Source organism: Microtus pennsylvanicus, chromosome 5, assembly GCF_037038515.1.
Source record: "Microtus pennsylvanicus isolate mMicPen1 chromosome 5, mMicPen1.hap1, whole genome shotgun sequence".
NCBI lineage: Eukaryota > Metazoa > Chordata > Mammalia > Rodentia > Cricetidae > Microtus > Microtus pennsylvanicus.
In genome coordinates, this window is record NC_134583.1 from 131858709 (window position 1) to 131880890 (window position 22182).

Here is a 22182-nt window from a genome sequence, read left to right on the forward strand (position 1 = left end):
AGCTTCTGGGTGAATATCGTTAGCCACCGTCTGATACACATTCTCCATCCTTATACAGGAACCAGACTGGGAGAGTGGCAGTGAGGCCGAGGGGGACAGCTGGTACCCCACAAACATGGAGGAGCTGGTCACGGTGGATGAAGTGGGGGAAGAAGATTTCATCATGGAGCCGGACATCCCAGAGCTGGAGGAAATTATGCCCATTACCCAGAAGGACAAAACCCTCCCTGAAATATGTCCCTGCGTGACAGCCACCTTAGGTTTGGACTTGGCCAAAGATTTCACCAAGCAGGAGGAGACCATGGGGAACGGGGGTGCAGAAAGCAGCTTCACGCTGCCCAGACAACTGCCGTCTACATCTACACGCTGTCCCAATGACACGGACATGGAGATGCCTGGCCTAAATCTGGACGCTGAGCGGAAGCCAGCTGAATGCGCGACAGGCCTCTCACTGGAGGTCTCAGATTGCTACGAGGAGGCAAGAGGAGCGGAGGACTCAGATGCGCGTCCGGCCCCTACAACCCAACAAATGTCCCTCCAGCCAGCAGAGGACAGGGCCCGGCAATCCAGCCCCTTTCTCGATGACTGCAAGGCCAGGGGGTCTCCTGAAGATGGGGCTCACGAAGTCAGTCCCCTGGAAGAGAAAGCCAGCCCCCCTACTGAAAGTGACCTCCAAGGCCTGGCTTGCCAAGGTGCATTGACTGAGGGTAACTACCTTCCTTTCCTCTATGGGTGGTTGGGTGGACTGGGCCACTGCTTCCATCAGGACATGCAGACGTGTGCCGACTGGAACAGACATACGGGGAGTTTCCAACTCGCTTTAAAGCCGAGGCAGAAAGCCATGTGCAGAAGCAAGCCTCTGAAGGCCAGGTTAGCCTGTTATAGCTCTCAGGCAAACAGTATAGAGGAAAGCTGAGAGGAGCCACTGAGTTCTGAGAAGCCACCTGAGCTAGGCTCGATTTCTCTGCATTATGGGGTCCCACATAGGCACAGGCGACTAAGATCAGGTTGAGTTTTCAGATTTTTTGGGGGAAAAAGGTTTGGGTTCATTTTGATGACTTGCTGCCTTTACCCCCTTGCAATTATTTCTTTGATGGAGGGGTGGGTGAGAGAAGATCGTACAGAGAAGAAGGAGGGCTTTGCTGAAGGGCTTGGCTTGCTTCCCTTCTGGCTACCTCAGACCTGTTTTTCTCCAGGGTCAGATAGCGAAACAGGACTTATCCCAGGAACAAGTCTGCCTCCACCGGAGGTGATGTTGTGTCTATGCTCAGCGCTGTGACATCATGAACTAAGGAGTCTAAAATGGGCTAAGCCCTGTCTTCTCTGCCAGATGGAAACAGATCCATCCAGAGCTGGGGAAGGGGGGCGGGTTGGAGGGAGGGTGAGTAGTTCTTAAGACTCCTGCAGTGCACATAACTAGAGATCCATTTTATAGAAAGCTGACAGCTTTACCAAAGCTGGAGTAAAACCCAAGAAGCAGAAAATACAGGGAAAGGCAGGGAAAAGGAATATCTCAACCCAGAGCCTTGTGGGTAGCAGAGCTGGTGGGTGGCCCAGAGGCTTGGGCTTTCCTCTGTGTCAAGCTGACCTGAGCAGTTTTTCACCTGCCGGGCTCTGAATCTCCATGGAAACGGTCTTGATCAGCCTGCTTGTTGCTAGAGAAACAAAGAGGCCCAGCCCATCTAGAACAGGTTTGAGGAAAGAGTGCTGACATTTTCACCTCTCTCTGATCGAGCACCCTTTACTTTGTGGTACGGGTCTCAACAAGTGCCGGGCTCAGAGGTGTATTGACTTACCCCGTAGTTGGCGTTTGTGTTTAATAGTGCTGCTTCACAAGCACGGGGTGAGGGTGGCATTGCCTTTGTGGCCAGTCTTGGTGGATGTCAGCACTATTTCTGCCCTTTGAGGATTCCCCTCCCTGCAGAGATGGAGTGATACTGACTGGGGGTGATGGAGGACGGATCATCCAAGTGAAGGCATTACCAGTCCATCCCCGTGTGCCAAGTGCTAAGAAGTGCCAAGTATTATTGCGTGTGGCATTTTTTTGGCAGTGGAAAATGATCTTAATTATAGCACTTTGGTGCTAATTAGCAGCCCCAGCCTCACGTGATTAAGCAGTCCAAGGGACAGTTCCCAATCACAGTGCAGGGGATGGAATTACAGGGACTCTTTGAGGCCTGCTGTGAGTTTCATTAGGGTGCTTTTTTTGTTTGTTTATTTGTGTGTGTGTGGCTTGTCCTCATCTCCTACCTCACAGGCTCATGTTTTGCAGAAAACTCCAGGTATGTGGAAGTGAAATCTCTGGAAGTGAGGTCACCAGAACTCACCGAAGTGGAGCTGAAAGAGCCCCTTTCTTTGCCTTCCTGGGAACCGGAGGATGTGTTCAACGAGCTTAGCATTCCTCTAGGTAGGTGAAATCACAGTCCTTCCTGAGTCCCAGCTCCAGGAAGTGACAGTTCTCAAGTGACCTGGAGGAGCTCAAGAGGGCTTTTGCCATGGTGCTGTCCTTGTTTTTAAGATGTGATGCAATAGCCCAGACCTGCAAGACGATAAAGTTTCTTACCGTTTCCGGCTCCCATAGTAGACCTAAAAGCCACATGACTGAACTGTGAATTGCACAGCAGTAAAACTCAGCCAGGAAAGGCCAGTTTCCCCAGCAGGGAAGCCCAGGCCTTGTTTAGGCAGGAAACAGAAGCCCCACTATCTCAGCTAAAATGAACCCCCTTTGCTGTCATTCTCCTGTGTATCCTTGTTCTATATTGTCCCAGAATGCCACACAACTTTTCTCCTTGAAAGATCTGCTTCTCTGAGCCCACATAATAGACTGAAGTTGTGGTGCACACCGGTTAACATGGCGGTGGCGCACACTAGTGAGAATGGCGGTGGCGCACACCAGTGAGCTTGGCGGTGGCGCACACCAGTGAGCATGGCGGTGGCGCACACCAGTGAGAATGGCGGTTGCTCACACCAGTGAGAATGGCGGTGGCGCACACCAGTGAGAATGGCGGTGGCGCACACCAGTGAGCATGGCGGTGGCGCACACCAGTGAGCATGGCGGTGGCGCACACCAGTGAGAATGGCGGTGGCGCACACCAGTGAGCATGGCGGTGGCGCACACCAGTGAGCATGGCGGTGGCGCACACCAGTGAGCATGGCGGTGGCGCACACCAGTGAGAATGGCGGTGGCGCACACCAGTGAGCATGGCGGTGGCGCACACCAGTGAGCATGGCGGTGGCGCACACCAGGGAGCATGGCGGTGGCGCACACCAGTGAGCATGGCGGTGGCGCACACCAGTGAGCATGGCGGTGGCGCACACCAGTGAGCATGGCGGTGGCGCACACCAGTGAGCATGGCGGTGGCGCACACCAGTGAGAATGGCGGTGGCGCACACCAGTGAGCTTGGCGGTGGCGCACACCAGTGAGCATGGCGGTGGCGCACACCAGTGAGAATGGCGGTTGCTCACACCAGTGAGAATGGCGGTGGCGCACACCAGTGAGAATGGCGGTGGCGCACACCAGTGAGCATGGCGGTGGCGCACACCAGTGAGCATGGCGGTGGCGCACACCAGTGAGAATGGCGGTGGCGCACACCAGTGAGCATGGCGGTGGCGCACACCAGTGAGCATGGCGGTGGCGCACACCAGTGAGCATGGCGGTGGCGCACACCAGTGAGCATGGCGGTGGCGCACACCAGTGAGCATGGCGGTGGCGCACACCAGTGAGCATGGCGGTGGCGCACACCAGGGAGCATGGCGGTGGCGCACACCAGTGAGCATGGCGGTGGTGCACACCAGTGAGCATGGCGGTGGCGCACACCAGTGAGCATGGCGGTGGCGCACACCAGTGAGCATGGCGGTGGCGCACACCAGTGAGAATGGCGGTGGCGCACACCAGTGAGCATGGCGGTGGCGCACACCAGTGAGCATGGCGGTGGCGCACACCAGTGAGAATGGCGGTGGCGCACACCAGGGAGCATGGCGGTGGCGCACACCAGTGAGAATGGCGGTGGCGCACACCAGTGAGCATGGTGGTGGCGCACACCAGTGAGCATGGCGGTTGCTCACACCAGGGAGAATGGCGGTGGCGCACACCAGTGAGAATGGCGGTGGCGCACACATGTGAGAATGGCGGTTGCGCACACCAGTGAGAATGGCGGTGGCGCACACCAGTGAGCATAGAGGGGGGTGCACACTAGTAACAATCTCCTGGATTGATGTCTGTGATCTCTGCACTGGCTCTAAGAGGGAAAAAGGAGGAGCAGCTTATCAGAGGGGATGTTTGGGGGAAGTATCTCTTAGGAATGTGACCCAAGGACGTACTAGAAAGTGATAACCATGTGGGCACCCAGGGAAGACACCCCAGTGTGGAGCTTGACTTTTCCTTCCACGCGTCTTTATTCCTCTTCTTCTATTTCCTTACTCTAATATGCCATTCTTATAGAATTAGTTTGGAAAAATGACAAATCTTGTTCTTAAAGAACTTGCTATGTAGTATCTCGCAAAACAAAATTTATGGGTGCATAGTGTGTTGTGCGTGTGTGCATGTGTGTGCGTGCACACACGTATGTACCCATGCATGTGATATGGAGTCCATAGGAAGAGATCAGAAGAACCCTCTTCTAATTCTCCCCTTCTTGTTCCCTTGAGAAAGGAGCTCACCTCACCTGTGGCTTTGAGCTGTTCAGCCAAGGCCTGGGATCTGCCGCTCTGTCTCGAACTCTGAGGTTTCACAATTTTTACATGAACACCAGGGATTAATATTCAGGTCCTCTCGCAAGCTCTCTTACCACTGGTCCACCTCCCTAGCCCTCCCAACACAAATATTTCTAAAAATGAAAGACAGGCCTTAGAATGAATCACAATGCTCTCGGGCACTTTAACTGTGGACTCCGATGTTGCAGAACCTGCCGGTTAGGAGTTTCAGCTTGTCCACGGATTTATCCATTCGGCAACTTACAGGATCACGTGGGACCGTGCCTTGCACCCTGAGGGAACTGAGAGTGTAACAAGTCCCAGGCATGAACTCAGAAGCAAGGACACAGAAACATGAAGAGTGAATCCTGCTTCCATGTACATGTCTTTTCATTACTGCTTCTCACCGTCCGAAGTGTAAAAGCTTAATATAACAAATTAAATAAAACAAACCCCCATAGAATCAATCCTGGTGGTCTCAATCGTCCCTCCCCAGCCTCAGAGGATGCTGCCATGTTCGATGACTTTCTCCCGTACCCTCCATGCTCTGAGCAGCCGGTCTTAGGGAGCTCTTCGCATCAGTAAGCAGAGAGCACACTCTTTTGAACCACTGTGAATACCCCATCCTAAAACCTGCACCTTCCGTGGCCGATCCCTTACTGGTGAGCACTTCAGCAGTCTCCTGTTTGTTTGGTGTCCCATTATGGTCACCTGGTAACAGCTAAGCCACCACTCAGTGTCTTCAGTGCTTCACATACAGTATTGAACACACTCCAAGCGTGGATGAAGCAGGTGATACCGCGAATTCCTACTTTACATGTCAGAAACTGAGATGCAGTCACGAGGCTCCTGAGCGGGAGGGGCCGGGTTAGGACTCAGACTCTAGTGGTGTGTTCTTGGCCTCTGCCCTCTGCTGCTGGCCATATGTTCTGGGTTGGTTCCCTTTGTGCGGTTGCCAGCGTCTCTGTGAGGCGGGATGCTAGCCAAGCATGGGTGCGTTGTGGGGCTGTATATATCTGCATTAAAAATGCTATAATTGCTACTAAATTGCACTCCAAAAAGAGGATAACAGCTTTCAGTGTCACCTCCAGGGAGAATTCCCATTCTCTACCTCTTTGCCAAACCCAGATATCAGTTTTTAATCTTTGCCAACCTGTTAGGAGGAAAATGGTATCTGATTTTGTTTTTATGAAGTGCTGTATTAGAGTGTAATTGGCATACAATGAAGGACACATGTTTAGACAGTGTGGCTTATCTGTTTTGACATCCATATGCACCTGTGCTGCTTTATGGATTTGGATGTACCATACTGTTTGTCTACCTGGTGATGGGCATTGAAGTTGTTTCCAGCATGGACTGGTACGATCATCTTCATTCACTTAGAAAGCCAATAGCTCATTGGTCTCCACACTCCCATACCCTCTAGGAAGGGATGCTGCTGTGTTCTGTGTTTGACAGGTGAAGAGACCAAAGAGCCTTTCTCAAGAGTACACATTGAGTTCAGGAGCTTGGGATGTCTGTTCCCTGGACACACTGTTCAGACGTAATAAGGAAAAGGCCGTTTCTGTGTTGAAGAACACAGACTATGGCCTCTTATTCCTGGGTTCAAATCCCATCTCTGCCACTTGATGGCTGGGAGACAAATAGCAGCTTATCTAACCTCTTTGCTTTGAGTTCTTTGTCTCTATGAACCTAGTAAGTGAAGCCTCCATGTAGATTCATTTTGGAGGAGGAAGTGAATGGAGAGTCTTAGTGCCTTCTAGTCACAGAAGTTTAGGAAGGGCTGAAGGGTTTTGGGATTCATTAGGCCCACAGTGCTTCTTATTGATGGGGCTGCAAACCCTGTACACTCCAGGACTGGTCACTACAGCAGAGAGATTTCTAGAAACATGAGAGACAACATTCTGGTCCGTGTGGAGATCACAGGGGTGAAATGCAGGATGCCAAGGGCAGGGCACCCCACTGGGAGAATGGAGAGGTCAGTCTTGTCAGGGACTAGGGTGTTCACGGCTGGAGAGGGAGCTCATGATTCAGGCCAGCACTTGGTTACTCTAGCCAGTGGGAGCCTGCCAAGGCCTGCCTGCTCTTACTATAACCAAATAGCATCTCTGGCAGAAGGTGAGCTTCCCCTCTCTCCACATGGGCTTTACTAGGATGGCAAAGTCATAATTATCCATGCCAGGAGCTATTATTAGGAGGCAAATGCGGCTTTAATGACAGCACTTAATCAAGCCCTAAGAAATGGAGCGCTCGGTGGCTCCTGATCTCACCGTGGCTATGGCAGGGTTTCTTGGTACTGCTATTCTCTGGTCCCTACATTTGGGCTTCCTAAGGGAGTGGTGGCCGGCATTGTGGTGCCCTCACAAGCCCTGGGTTGTACTGTCATCTGAGGATCCTCCTGTCTCCACTCATCTTTTCCTAACGCTGTCTTTTGATTACTGACATGGACCCACCCCACTGGGCAGGGCCTGGGAAGAAAGTTACTGCCAAACCATAGACGTGGTTCTCGGGGCAGCCTTGGGAAAGGCTGGAGAGTGGGTGGAGCCCAATGCTCAGATGCTTGCTTTCTGTGTGCATAAAGTGGTGTTCCCTGAGCACCAGGCAAGGTGGCAGGTGTTTCCTCACAGCATCATGTGTGGCATTGTGCTGCCTAGTTTACAGATGAGAAACTCACTCCAGAGAAGTCCACCCACGCCTCTGTGGGGGTCACAGTTTATGCGAGAGTGCGGGGCTTGTCTGACCTACATGCCATTTCCTTCCTCTGTCACTGTCCCACCGAGACTTGGCTACAGTGAAATGTCGCACACAGCCCCACAGATGGTAGCTGTAACACTCTGGTTGAAAGGAGCCACGGTTGCACAATTTGGCTCCTGCCTCAGCTTCTGTGGATTCCCTTGAGGTGGTTAGACTTCTCCTGGGGACCCCAGGAAAGGGACAAGGAATTCAAGGCCCGGTTTACACTATAATCTCCAGGTTTGTGTTCCTGGTACAGCCCAGCCATACCCTGCTACCCGTAGGATATATGACAGGACAGAAGGCAGGGCTCTGACCAGAGTTCTTTCTTAGCAGCTTTTCTCTTGGATTTTATGTCTCTGAGGCTTCTGAGGAGCAGCGGCAAGCAATACCTGTTTTGTAACAACAGGGCAAAGGTGGTAGGCCTTGCTAGATGCCTGTTCCCCAGCAGCAGCCTAGAGCTGGCTTTCCCACCCATAGGCCTCTCCAGTGCTCCCCCACCGACCAAGCAGGGCCACGTGTCCATCCTCTGCACAGAGGGCAAGAGTAGAGGGTGATGGAGAAGGACATTCAGGCCCGTGGGACAGCTAGACTGAGTGACACCTCTCACTTCTGGGGATTGTGGCTGAGTGCTGAGGGCTTTGAGACAGCAGGCAGACAGCTGCACGGCAGAGAGGCAGCCAGGTTCCAAGCTGCAGTGTGGAGCTTTGGGCTGGCAGGCTGCACGCCGTCCCCCGGGCTTCTTCTCTTCTGTCCTCCCTCAGAGCCACCGCATCCCACCAATAAACTTAACGTTATTATTAATCATCATCATCATTATTATTACTATCGAGATGTAAAGGAGAGTTATATTTACAAGTTTAGGATCTCCTGTGTGCTGAGCATCAAGTGGAGGAAGATAAGAGCTGGGCTGTGGTTAGGAGGCACAGGGCGCTGAGGAATAGATACCTCCTCCTCCCTCTGAAAGCTGCTGTATCCTCTCCTCCATCCAGTCCAGTTCCCCAGATTGTCCCAGCAGAGGGAATGGGAGCAGCACCCCTCCCTCAGCCGCTGTGTTCTTCTCACACAGGGAAGGCTCACATCCAGCATGTAGGTCCTGAGTACCTAGACTTAGCTCCCAGCGCTCAGGAGGCCAGTGCAGGTGCATCTCCGTGAGTCTGAGCCCAGCCTGGTCCACCATAGATCAAAAGGGACACATGTTTGCATTACAGAGAGTGGGTAAATTTTCCTCTTTTATTTAATTTCATCTTTCTTTGGTAAAAGTGATCCGAAAACAAACCTCATGATACAGAGAATTTGGGTCCCAAATGCAGAGAGGAGAACCAAGCAGACCTGAAATCCTTAGAGCAGCAGAGAGGCCTTCCTCCCCTTCTCTTCAGTGGCAGGCCCACGGACTCAGACCTACAAGGCAGGGCACTGAGCAATCATTGCTGGGCGCCCTCCACCGGCTAGCAGCATGCTCCCGATGTTCACAAGGACCTGTGAATGGGGTAGGCACTTTTTCTCCATGGCTGTGTTGTAAATGTGGCCGATGAGGTGAAGCTTGGAGGAGCTGGTAACTGCCAAAGTCACCAGCAAATGCGTTTCTTAATGCTGCCTGTCCATTCCCCACCCTTCCCCAGGAGTGGAGTTCGTGGTTCCCAGGACTGGCTTTTATTGCAAGCTGTGCGGCCTGTTCTACACGAGTGAGGAGGCCGCCAAAGTGAGCCACTGTCGCAGTGCCGTCCACTACAGGAACTTACAGGTAACCGCTCGCTCTCCTTGCTGTCCACCTTGTGCCATTTCCCAGTCACTCGCAGGCCAGCACCTAGGAGTCTTAGGCCTCACTTGCCTCTACCTCCTCCCACCGTGTGGAGAATGGCTGACTCCACAGGCTGTCCCACAGACAGGCTTCATCCTCAGGGCGCTCAGAGCAGCAACTTTGCTTACTTATTTCCCGCACCCTAGATGCCTTTTAAACACCTTCCACCCTCAGCGTGATGGAGCATAAGTTGAGTTCTGCTATTATTCTCCCAACACACAGAACAGCCAGCCCTCTGTTCTGGGGGCTTCCCTTTCTCCTCCTCCATGCAGATAACCTTTGTGATTGGAATAAAAACCAGTTCTGCCCCATTACATGTCCGGCTAGCACAACAAACGCCTGTCACAGGCAGCACCTACATGCAGAACTGGTCTAGGGTCTGTGAACACAGCAGCAACGAATACAGACTCAGGCCTTGTAGGTTACAGCTGAGTTAGGAGACCTGGGTACAGGCAGCAACTAAGCGATGCCTGTATCAAAATGTCTTCTACAGCAGGTACTGAACCCCATATTTCATCCAAGCTAATACGCCTTTACTAGTACATACCAGTGTTCGTGTTTGTTCTTTAGATTATCGATCACATGCTCCGCGCCTGAGCCACATCCTCAGCCTGCTATACCAGTTTAACACCAATTAGAAAAACAGTGCAGCGAACTGAGCAGGGAGATTCTCTCGATTGCCAGATGCACTTTTCAGAGATGGTAATGGGTTTTCAAAAGTATCTTAAAGTCAATGAGCATGCTACTGTTTGGCATTCTGCCAAGGCCCCCAGCAGACGCCCCATCTGAGATGACTGTGGCGGAGGCTCCTGGCTCCCTGGCAGGTGCACCAGGGAAGCTTGAACTGAGGTGGATGGCGTGAGAGCTGCGGCAATATCTAAACCTAAAGCACATGTAATTTTCATGATCGAGTCCTGGTACAGGCTGGCTTTTACAGGTATTTCATTTGTTGGGGTGGGGGTAGGGGTGAGCGCTTCAAGGCAGCTGCATTTTTACCATCGGAACTAGAGTTTAGAGGTAGACGATGAATCAGGCAATAAAATGCTTGCCATGGACACACGAGGACCTTCCTTGGCACTCACATAGAAGCTGGGCATGGTGATACATGCCTATAATCCTAGCACTGGAGAGGCAGAGGCAGGAAGATCTCTGGAGCTCACTGGCCAGGTAGTCTAGCCAAACTGGTGAGCTCCAGGTTCAGTGAGAGAGACTCTGCCTCAAAATATAAGGTGGAGAGTGTCAGAGGAAGAGACCTCTAATATCAACCTGACTTCTCTACACACGCATACACATGCACACACACACACATACACACACATACACACATACATGCATACATAGATACACTCACATATACATAACACATACATATAAATACACACATATATATAATACACACATACATATACACATGCATACATGCACACACATACATACACACAGATATATGCATACACACATATATACATATGTGCACATACACAAATATATACACATATATACAAACACACACATGAGTGTATGCACACATAGACACCACATACAAAATAAATATTGAGTTGAATCACATGGCTCAATCTAAGAAGTGCCAGGGGTGCCATTGCCGCAGTGTTAGGCCAGGTATTCCTCTCATAGTTAATTTTTTAGAATGGCTTATCTGGTGGTTTGTTTTTTTTACAGTCATGTGTGTTATTTTTTTACATTTATGTACTTATTTAGTTCTGAAGGTAGGAACATACATACCATAATGGAGACATGGAAGTCAGAGGACAACTTGAAGGAATTGGTTTTCCCCATTCCCCATTGGCGTTCTGGGGCTCAAACGCAGGTCCATGGGCTTGGAGACACTGACCCTTACCCACTGAGATTTTCCTGGACCTAATCTAGTGGTCTTTAAGCAGGAATGCGGACTAGAATTGCCTGCAGTTTTGGAGTACATGTGCTAGGTCACATATTGGGGGCCAGCAGTAACATGTAACTTAAGAACGAACATTCTTGAAACGGTTAATGTGAGCATCTAGTTAAGAATCTCAGGTTTGCTGAAGCTCAGAGGAGCGCTGTAAGGTTCTCTCCAGGCAGTGTAGAGAGAGCCACTGGGCCTTGGACCACATCTCTTGGTTCTTGTCACTCATTTCTTCTTCCTCCTCTAAGTTGCTCTTCGGGGCAGGGGATGGCTCCATCTGGCTTCCCACAAGTAAGAGGCTGTCTCTGGCTGTGCCCAGGTCCTTTAAACCTCCTGATTTCCGCATGTAAGAGACTATTTCTGGCTATGCTGGGGTCATTTAAACCTCCTGATTTCCGCGTGTAAGAGACTCTCTCTGGCTGTACCTGGTTCGTTTAAACCTCCTGATTTCCCACTAGGGAGCAGCTGTTCTATGAACATGGCCGACCCACTGTTCTGTCTCTCTCCTGTGGAGGAAAGGGAATGGTGGCCTCGTTTGACCAGAGCAGGAACTTGAGACTGGGCTCACTGGGCTCTGAGAGCTATTTGGGGACAGTCATCAACTCAAAAATTTCATTGTTGCTCGAATCCTAATTGATCTTAATAATAAAAACCCAGAGTCAGATATCAGGGTAAATGCTGCAAAGATCAGAGAACTGAAGGATCCAGCCACTAAAGTTCTTATCTCTACGAAATCCTCAGACCCAGGGGGCAAGATCCTGTCTCTACAAGTCCTCAGACTCTTGTCTCTTCCCGGCCCAGTCACATCCCTTCCTGTCTCTACCTCCCTAGTGTTGGATTAAAAGCATGTGACTCCCACATACTGGGATTAAAGGTGTGAGCCTCCACCGCCTGGCTCTGTTTCTCTTTTAGATTGGAACAACTCAGGTAGCCCAGGGTGACCTTGAACTCACAGAGCATTTGCCTGTGCTTCTTGAGTGCTGGCCTTAAAGGTGTGTGCCACTTCTGCCTGGCCTCTGTGGCTAACTAGTGGCTTAGCTCTGCACTTTGATCTTCAGGCAGGCAAGCTTTATTTGTTAGATCACCACCCTTCATCATTCTTAGACCGTTCGCAGGCTGGAAGGGCATGCGATAACGCGGCCCTGATTCTCCACTGAGTTAGCTGGCATCTTTCTAAAGTGCATCTGCTTGCGCCTACCCACCTAGTGTAGACCCAGGAATCTCCATTTCTAAAATGTTATAGTGCTTAAGATCAAACCCAGGGCTTTGAATGTTCTAGAGAAATACCACTGAGCCACACACCAAGGCCAAGAATCTTCATTTTAACAGTTCTATGAATGTCTAATTCCTCAGTGTGAGAATCTTTGGTCTTGGTGGAATTCTATGGCCCCCAAGGAGACCCCAGAGTTCAAGCTTACTCCCACTAAGTGAGTTAGGCAGACTTCAGAGGCTGCCTTTCTCTAGAGCAGAGGTCTGCACAGTGTTCAGGGCCTAACTCCAGGCTGCCTCCCAATTCCCATAGCAGGCCAGCACCATCCCTGTGGTCCCTAGATATACTGGGCATAGGCATTGCCTCAGTTCCTCACGCTGTCCAACCTGAGTTCGAGGTCCCTCATGTATCTGTCAGGGAGCCAGGAGTCTCTGCCACAGCCACCTCAGATAGGGCTTCTCTCAGGGGCCTTTGTCGCATGTGTGGAAAGTGAAGACCTGAGACCCACACAGCAGGTGCCGGCTAACTCAAGTCAGGCAGGCAACTGAGAGAGTTAGGACTCCTCAGGAGGTTTTGAGTTGGGGGTCAGGGATGCCCTGAGAGGCAGGAACAGGTTGAAGGCGCCTCAGTGCAGCTTCCAGAAGTCTCTCTATGCCATTGCTGGTCACGGCTCTATGTGCACCCGTGGGGAGTGACCTGGCACAGTAGTGTAGGCCTCCCTGGGCATGAAGATGGCAGCAAGCCTCAAAGAACGCACCCGTATGCAGGGTACTCATCCACTCAGGATTCTTGAAGCTGGCAGAGGAGAAGCTGGGGCTCTCCAGCAGCAGGCTCGCCCACAGGCATCTGCTAGGGTCTGGCTCCCAGTCAGACTGCAGTCACCCCCAAAAGCTAAAGTTTCACAGCAGGTGGAGGGTGAGGGAGGAGACACCATTACTCTCACTAGTGGTAGGGGCAGATTAGGGACCCCCCAATCCTACAGCAGGTTCAGCTCATGTGCAAGTCTGACATTCTTGAGTATTTACCGTGTGCCAGACATTATGCTGGGTGCTGTGTGAGGCATGTGTCACTTTTCCACTTATAGCAAACACTGCCCCACTCCCAGACTGCTGGCAAGGTTGTCATGGTTACCCTCACGTCACAGATGTTAGGGACATTCAGCCGCTTGCTTGCAGAGAGTGTGGATTTGAACCCAGGACCTTTATTAGCTGAGACTGAACGCTTGACCCCTGAACTGGCCCTGACCTTTATGACTGCCAATCAAGTGCTGTCTGTGTCGTTCTTGCTGCTCCAGCACAGTCAGGCCTTCCCCTCATCTCTCACAGCGCTGGTCCCAGATATCCGGAACACAGGCCAGCCCTAGCTGGCTTATCGGCCATAAGTGCTTCTAGCTCTGTGGAGGCAGGCCCCCACTGGAGAGAAGGCATTTTATTTCTAGTCCATTCAGGGGGCTCGAGGCCCTCCCCCATAGCATGTCCTACAGGCTTGTTGGGAATCTCTGATGTCCCGTGGGCCAGTCCTGGACTTCTGCCGTCTTCCGCCATCCCTCCTTCGGCAGCTCTCCTGGAAAACAGGTAGCATTGTCACGAGGATTGAGTTTAAGCCAGGTAGTTAGCAAGTGCTTGGCAACGAAGAAGGGTAGGGGTGGTTGCTATGGTTAGTATCTACCCTTCCTGCTTTCCCCACAAGATACTCACATTGTTTGGAAACAGAATGTGGTCCAGCTGCCCTAAGATACACTGGAGACAAGGGAGACGTGGTCCCCATTTACCACAGGGTTAGGAAAGGGGTCCTACACCACACGCGCGCGCGCGCACACACACACACACACACACACACACACACACTGTGCCACCGCTGACGTCTCTGCCTGCATTGTCCCTCTCTCCTCCACAGAAGTACTTGTCGCAGCTGGCAGAGGAGGGCCTGAAGGAGATGGAGGGAGCAGGCAGTCCAAGCCCCGAGGACAGCGGGATTGTGCCACACTTTGAGAAGAAAAAGCTTTGATATTGCCGCGGCCACTGTCTCTGGAAGGAGAATGGGAAGCCTGCTGAACGAGGGCCAGTATGGCCCCGGGACAGGACTGAGGACAGAGAAGAAGGAAAGCCAGGCAGGACACGGTGCTTCGGCTTGTTCCCAGAGACGAGTACAGCCCACCGTGGGTCACCAGCTTCCTGGGGGCTGTTTCTTTAGTTTGTTTTTCTCTCTTCCTCTCACCTATCCCTTCTGTGCCAAAGTTCGTTTCCTTTACATAAACTCCAACCTCTCAGGGATTGTCACTGGGTTTCAATTTTTGACTGGTTCTGGCAGGTCAGTTATGTGGGGCTGGGCCACACAAGGAAAACGTCTGAGAGTTGCCCTGGATTCAGAGTCACTTCGGTGAACCCGAGGTGGTCTTGCAGTCTGGGTCCTGTGTGTCCCAAGGGGGCTGAGTCAGGTTCATCCGTCTCGAGAGGGGTCACCAATGAATCAGTTGGCGGAGGTACAAGCAGTTACGTTACAGTTTCCTCCAGGGGGATCCCACCATTTTGAAAAGGCTCTTTTTCAGTTTCTGGTTGGTGCTCTGGCTGGTGCTGGGAATCGAACCCAGGACCTTCTACATTCTAAACAGGTGCTCTCCCACTGAGCTTTATGCCTAGTCCCCAAAGCCCTGGGCTTTTGTTCTGAGGCTGGTTCTCATGTAGGTCAGGGATTGCCTTGAAGGGTAATCTTGAACTCCTGATCCTCCAGCCCTTACCTCTTGGGTACTGTGGCTGTCAGCATTGTGGTACTGGAATCAAACCCAGGGCTTCCAGCAAAGAGGCAAATACTCTACCATCTGAGCTGTGTGCTCGGCCCTAACGCACCTATTTTCAGAAAGCCATTCATCTTCAGTTATTCTAGAAAACCACCAGGCTAATGCCTTAAAGTAAAATCATATTAATTTTATGGCGCAAAGAACTCAACATTGTCGAAGCTCTGGGAGGGCCAATCCAAACTTCTTGGTTTAAGGGTGGGTCTGGATTTGTTCTGTTCAGGATGGTGATGTTGGTATAGATTCACTTTCAATTTGAGGTCAACCATGGCTTCTCCCTGCAGCTAGAGGAGGAAATTGGTGTGGGCCAGGGTGCATGCTGGTCTCTGCAATGAATCAGCCTAAGTCAGCATCAAGGGACTAGCACCTGACCTTGCTTCACCCTTGATGCCTCTACTCTTGAGTACCCTGTATTAGAATCATTTAAAAATGATCCCCAGTTGAAGGAGAAACCAAAACACTTGGTTTTCTAAGGACTTTTAGGTGAGGATGGAGGCCTAGCTTATGCTGATTTGGATGTTGAAATGCTAGGAAGAACAGATCCCTGATTCCCGGTGGGGTCAGCACTCCTCTCCCATGTGGGCTGAAGGGTCTTAGTGGAAGGTCTTGGGATAAGGGTACTAGAAGACATGAGCTCCACTTGAGCCAGAGAATGGACCCAGGTCAGAGAGAGCCTGGTGCTGTCTCCACAAGTAGACATGCCTCTCTGAAGGTGTCTTCCATGCGGATGGTTTGCCCGTGTGAGTTGCCTGCTTATGTTCCCGGGTGAAGGCAAACAGACTGGACAGGGATCATGTCTTTCCCCTCTTATATTGTTGTTCTATCCTCTACACAAATGGAAGAGCAGTGGAGAAGTGATTTAACTCAACTCAATACCAACATTTTATCAGTGAGGAAACTGAGGCACAGAAGGAAATGAACGCAGACACTACAATGACCACATGTAAACTTTGAGGCCTATGATTCCTGGCCAGAAGAGAACTTGTGGAACCTTTGAAAGAGGAGTTAAGTAAGGCAAAGAGAGGACAGAGACAGGCCAGTCTGGAAAGGAGTGATGGGGAGTTGGGGCTTCAGGAAGGTGGTATCCAAAGAGTTAAGACTCAATAGTGTATCTCAGTCCCCACCGTTCCCCTGGTGGGCTCCACAGGTGGCAGCCCAGCATTGTGGTCATCACACTGTGGTCATCAGCCAAGTCTCCCCCATTTCTCAGAAAACCTATGGCTTCTAGAACAGCTATTGGCCCCATCCCTAAATCCATTAGCAGCTCCACCAGAGGCTAGACCTGTACATTATCAGAGGCTGGACACTGTATCTTTCAGCAGAGTGAGGCAGACCTCACCGGCACCACTGGCTCCTATGCTGGCAGCATTTCTATGGAAATTCACGTGGCCCAGTTCTCAGGCAGGGAGATGGCTCCCTCGCTTGTTTGTAACTTGACCTTCTTCAGAGCACTCTGGAGAAAGTCCTCCGGAGGGAGGAAGACAAGGCAGTCTCTACTTTCAGTCACAAACTTCAGTTTAAAGTCACAGGTGATTCTATACTTGTGTGTGTGTATATATATACATATATATTTATTTTTATATAACTCCATTGGCATGGTCCTGGCACTTTTTATTCCTATGTGTGTTACACGCAGTGCAGTAGTAAAGACGACCAGGAAAATACTGATTTCTTTTTTAAAAAATTTCTGTTCAGTGTTTCGCCTGTCATTTTAAAATGTCTCGCCCCAAGGTCGTTCATGAGCAGTTGCTGCCTTACACAAAGGATTTGTTTGCACCCTGAGTGGATGGCCCATGTTCTCTTACGGTCACGGTGAGCGCCTGGTGAGGGCTTGGGTGCACTTGTTAGTAGGAGCTGCAGCCATTGGTGTTCAGGTTTCCCGTTCTTGGACAGTCTGAGGGGGTGATCTGTAAGAGTATACTTGAACTGGACCAGAGATTATTTTGTGAGTATTTGAGAGAAACAGAACTATTAGTTTAAGTTTGAACTCATAAAATATTAGAATTTTTGAGTGTCTTAGATAAATTGTCATCATTTTTTTCTGATCTATATAACTGACCCAAAGTGTTTGTTTTTACAAAAGGAAAAAAATGGTTTTTAATAAAGAGAATTTGAAAGCTTCTGAGCAGCCGTGTCATGCAGGGGTCCTTCAATATTTGAACAGCATCTCATAGTGCCTCTATGCTAGCATTTGGTCTTCTTTTGACTTTCGTAAGTGTGTGTGAGTGTGTGTGTATGTATGTGTGTGTGTGTGCGTGTGTATGTATGTGTGTGTGCGTGTGCATGCATATGTGTGGTATGGGTGTGTGTGTGTGCGTGCGTGCGTGTGTATGTATGTGTGTGTGTGCGCGTGCATGCATATGTGTGGTATGGGTGTGTGCGTGCGTGCGTGTGTATGTGTGTATGTGCGTGTGTGCATGGATGCATATGTGTGGCATGTGTGTGTGCGTGCGTGTGTATGTATGTGTGTGTGCGTGCGTGTGTATGTATGTGCATGCGTGTATGCATGCATATGTACATGTATGTGTGGTATGGGTGTGTGTGTGCATGCATGTGTATGTGTGTGTGCATGCATATGTGTGGTATGGGTGTGTGTGCGCGTGCGTGTGTATGTATGTGTGTATGTGCGTGTGTGTGTATGTATGTGTGTGTGTGCATGCATATGTACATGTATATGTGGTATGGGTGTGTGTGTGCATGCGTGTGTGCATACATATGTACATGTATGTGTGGTATGGGTGTGTGTGTGTGCGCGTGCATGCATATGTGTGGTATGGGTGTGTGTGTGTGCGTTTGTATGTATGTGTGCGTGTGTGTGTGCGTGTGTATGTATGTGTGCGTGTGTGCTTGCGTGTGTATGTATGTATGTGTGTGTGCGTGCACATGTACATGTATGTGTGGTGCACATATAGGCAAGTACATGTGGGGGACAGAAGTCAATGTTAGCGTCTTTCTTGACTTTTCTCTACTTATTTAATTTTTTTTCAATTATTTATGGAGTATGTGTCATGGTGTTTGCAAAAATCAGTGTAGCCAGATTTTTCTTTGGGTCACCAGCTCACAAATAATGACACAGAGACTTATTATTAATTTTGAAAGCTTGGCCTTAGCTTAGGCTTGTTTATAACTAGCTCTTACAACTTAAATTAACCATTTCTATTAATCTATGGGCCTACATGTCCTCTTCCCTCTGCATCTGGCTGGCAACTCCGCCTTCCTTCTTCCCAGAGCTCCCTCTGTCTGGAAGTCCCACCCATACCTCCTGAATAACTATTGGTCATTTAGCTTTTTATTAAAGCAAACACAGTGACGTAGCTTTACGTAGTATAATCAAATATTTCCCAGGGGCTGGAGAGATGGCTGAGAGGTTAAGAGCATTGCCTGCTCTTCCAAAGGTCCTGAGTTCAATTCCCAACAACCACATGGTGGCTCACAACCATCTGTAAAGGGGTTTGGTACCCTCTTCTGGCCTGCAGACATATACACACAGACAGAACATTGTATACATAATAAATAAATAAATATTTAAAAAAATATCTCCCAGAGGGTCAGACGGTAATTTTTGGGAGCTGGTTCTCTTCCTACCATGTATGTTCTGGAGATTAAACTCAGTTCATCAGGCTTGACAGGAAGCATCTTTACCCACTGGTTGAACCAACTATCTTGCTAGCCCTCCGCTTTAGTTTTTGAGACAAGGTCTCTCCCTCAGGCTTGTCCATTTGAGTAAGCTTGTTGACGAGTGAGCTTCAAGGAGCCCTTTTCTCCTCCTACCTTTTCTTGAGTGTTTCAGTCACAATTTTTTTTTTATTGAGCTCTACATTTTTCTCTGCTCCCCTCCCTGCCTCTCCCCTCCCCTTCAACCCTCTCCCAAGGTCCCCATGCTCCCAATTCACTCAGGAGATCTTTTTTCTTCTACTTCTCATGTAGATTAGATCTATGTATGTCTCTCTTAGGGTCATCATTGTTGTCTAGGTTCTACCATCACAAACTTTTATGTAAGTGCTGGGATCCAAACTCAGGTCCTTATGTGGGCATGGCAGGCATTCGATTACCAACTTAATCATTTTCAAAGCTCTCAAATATTTCAAAGGTTTGAGCAGCGATCACAAAACAGGTTCCACTTAGGACTCTGGTTAGGAAACTAAAGAGAACGGAGTTTTCGGTGGCCTAGGGGATCTAGGATGACCCTTCTGGAGTCAAAGGGCTTCTCATAAACCCGTAGCATTGTTACCTAGTGCTCCTCAATCTTTAGTGACTGAACCCCTCTGTCTTGAACCGGGGTCAGGCCGTCTTTGATGGTAGACCACAAAGATCTGGTGCTCAGCGCTGTTGTGGACACCGTCTCAAGCAGAGGCCTTTCTTTGTGTAGTTATTTCTGTCAGCTCCTTGGGTCTATTTCCTTGGTCATAAAAGAGAGTGATGATTTAATTACCTCCAGGGCTAAGGGACTTTGCTGAGAAGAACATCTGGTATGCTTCAAGGCAACACATCTCCTTTGTTTTTGCAATATGTAATCCATACCACAAACTCCCACTTTTAATGAGTTGCTTTAAGTGAAGCTATACCGATCTCCTGGGCCTGGTTGGCTATAGCTTCCAATAGCCTAGAACTTTCCCTGTGCCCTACTCCCTGGTTAGCAGTGCTCTTGAGTCAATGAGGATGGGATGGGCAGCCTGGACCCAGAGGGCAGAGTGGGGCCGTCTGTAATTACTGCAGCAGATTACAGTTCTAAGGACAGTTCCTGTTGAGCCTGTTGTGGCCCCACCCCCACCTCCATCTCATGATGACCAGCCTGGGGCTGAGCTCAGGCCTCCAGTCCCCTCGGAGCTGCTGTCTGTGCCTTAACTGATCAAAGGCAGGAATGGGCTATTCCTGCCATCGGTCAGGACCCAGGATGTCTGGGGTTCCCAGTTCCGAGTATCCAGTCCCAGCTTGTTGCTGGATGTGCACAGCTCTGGACAATATAACCCATTTACACTCTATGCCACGACTGCCCACGTCTAGGGGCTGTGCAGTGTTGATTCTCTGTTAAGACCTCCCTCGCCTGAGCTGCAGCTGCTTCCCCAAGACCGGGTGTTCTCACCCGCTCTCTGATGCCCCATAGCTTGGTTCTGGGCCTTTACATTCAGATGCCACCTTGGGCCACACTTGCTCTGACTGGCTTTTGTGACGCAGCGCCTGGGGTTGCTCCTCACAGTGCATTTGTCACTCTTAGATGCTGATGCTGTTGCCTCTGCCTGGCCTCAGAGCTCTGTCCCCTTAGAGCATCAACGGCAAGGGCTGCGTAGGCAGTGGTGGGGTATCCAGGTTCATCCCCAAGAGGTCTCATTTTCTTTTCCACCATGTTGGTCCTAGATAGAACCCCAAGCATTTAAGAGTAGGATGGTCTCAAAGACCCCAAAGTCTTCATTCTTCCTTTCTAGCTTGTTTATTGACTGATTGGATTTTTGAGACAGGTTCAGACTGACTGTGAACTCCAGAGCTCAAGTCACCTTCCTGCCTCAGTCTCCTCCAGCCACAGGTTCCGGTACCAGTGTGGTCTTTCTTTCTGCAAGAGAGACAGAGAGATAGGGGTGGGTGTAGAAAGGGGAAGTGACTCACCTATATCAACTCCGCTTATTAGATTTCAGTCTGGGGAGTGGGGTGGTGCTGGGCCCCACAAGGCACTGTTAAACTATGTGTAGAATTTTTCAGGTCTGGTTCTAGCTGAACACTGTCAGTCCACAAGGTATGGAAGGCAGATTCTGATCCAAATCACCTGGGTACTGTGCCACAATGATCGATTCTGTCCTACCATGGAGAGCCTGGCGACCATCAAGCCTGGGCATTTGCATTCTGTTCTAGCAAGTCTCTAGGGAGTTCATGCAGGCGGTGTCAGCTGCCTTCTATGACAGCTAGGGACTTCCCCATCAGTTCCTAGAATAGAAGGGGCATTTCTTTCACCAGGCGAGATGAATGAGGATCATTCAGGGGAGTGGGGGGGAGAGGACTGTGAGAGACACCGAGGAAGGGAACAGCATGGCTGTGGCACACGAGCTGCTGGGCGCTATGGTCAGGAGGGGGCATGAGGCAGGATGAGGGATTTGGAGGGATTCATAGACACACAGTTGTTTTACAAACTTAAAATTTTAAACATGTGTATTATATATTTTGATTATACCTCTTGTCTTAGGGTTTCTATTGCTGTGAAGGGACACCATGACCACGGCCACTCTTACAAAGAAAACATTTAATTGTGGTGGCTCATTTACAGTTCAGAGGTCCAGTCCATTTTGTGTCCTCATGGCGGGATGTGGTGGCGTGCAGGCTGAATTGATGCTGGAGAGGTAGCTGCTGCGTGTCGATATACAGGTAACAGGAAGTAGACTGTCTCACTGGGCATGGCCTGAGCATATAGGAGACCTCAAAGCCCACCTCCACAGTGACATACTTCCTCCAACAATAGTGCCACTCCCTTTGGGGGCCACTTTCTTTCAAACCACCACATCTTTCCTCCCGTTATCTCCTCTCATTTCCTCTGAGCCCTTTCTTTTTTGGGGGTCTCTTTCTGTTAGTGGTTGTAAATGTCCGCTCTTTAGCAAAGCCCCTGAAGATAGTCCTGGGGAGACTGAAGTGAGCAGAGTTCGGCATTGCCGGGCCCACGTCTGTGTCACCAGGAACCGTGGGTGCCACGTCTGTGTCACCAGGAACCGTGGGGTGCCACGTCTGTGTCACCAGGAACCATGGGTGCCACGTCTGTGTCACCAGGAACCATGGGGGGCCACGTCTGTGTCACCAGGAACCATGGGGGGCCACGTCTGTGTCACCAGGAACCATGGGGGGCCACGTCTGTGTCACCAGGAACCGTGGGTGCCACGTCTGTGTCACCAGGAACCATGGGGAGACTGAAGTGAGCAGAGTTCGGCATTGCCGGGGCCACGTCTGTGTCACCAGGAACCGTGGGGTGCCACGTCTGTGTCACCAGGAACCATGGGGAGACTGAAGTGAGCAGAGTTCGGCATTGCCGGGCCCACGTCTGTGTCACCAGGAACCGTGGGGTGCCACGTCT

General features: G+C 50.4%; 1 protein-coding gene across 4 annotated transcripts in view; it reads left to right on the forward strand.

The window, feature by feature from the left end:
* The window catches only part of Rbm20 (RNA binding motif protein 20), a 183179-nt gene extending 165920 nt beyond the window's left edge, over positions 1 to 17259 (forward strand). For 3 of the 4 annotated variants that reach the window (XM_075974388.1, XM_075974387.1, XM_075974386.1), the window contains 4 exons: positions 59 to 707; positions 2273 to 2407; positions 9049 to 9170; positions 14237 to 17259. In XM_075974388.1, the coding sequence (XP_075830503.1) occupies positions 59 to 707; positions 2273 to 2407; positions 9049 to 9170; positions 14237 to 14347 (1017 nt within the window). In that variant the 3' untranslated portion in view covers positions 14348 to 17259. The remainder of the gene's footprint in view (positions 1 to 58; positions 708 to 2272; positions 2408 to 9048; positions 9171 to 14236) is intronic. The other variant, XM_075974385.1, reaches the window with a different exon arrangement.
* Positions 17260 to 22182: the final 4923 nt, after the last annotated feature.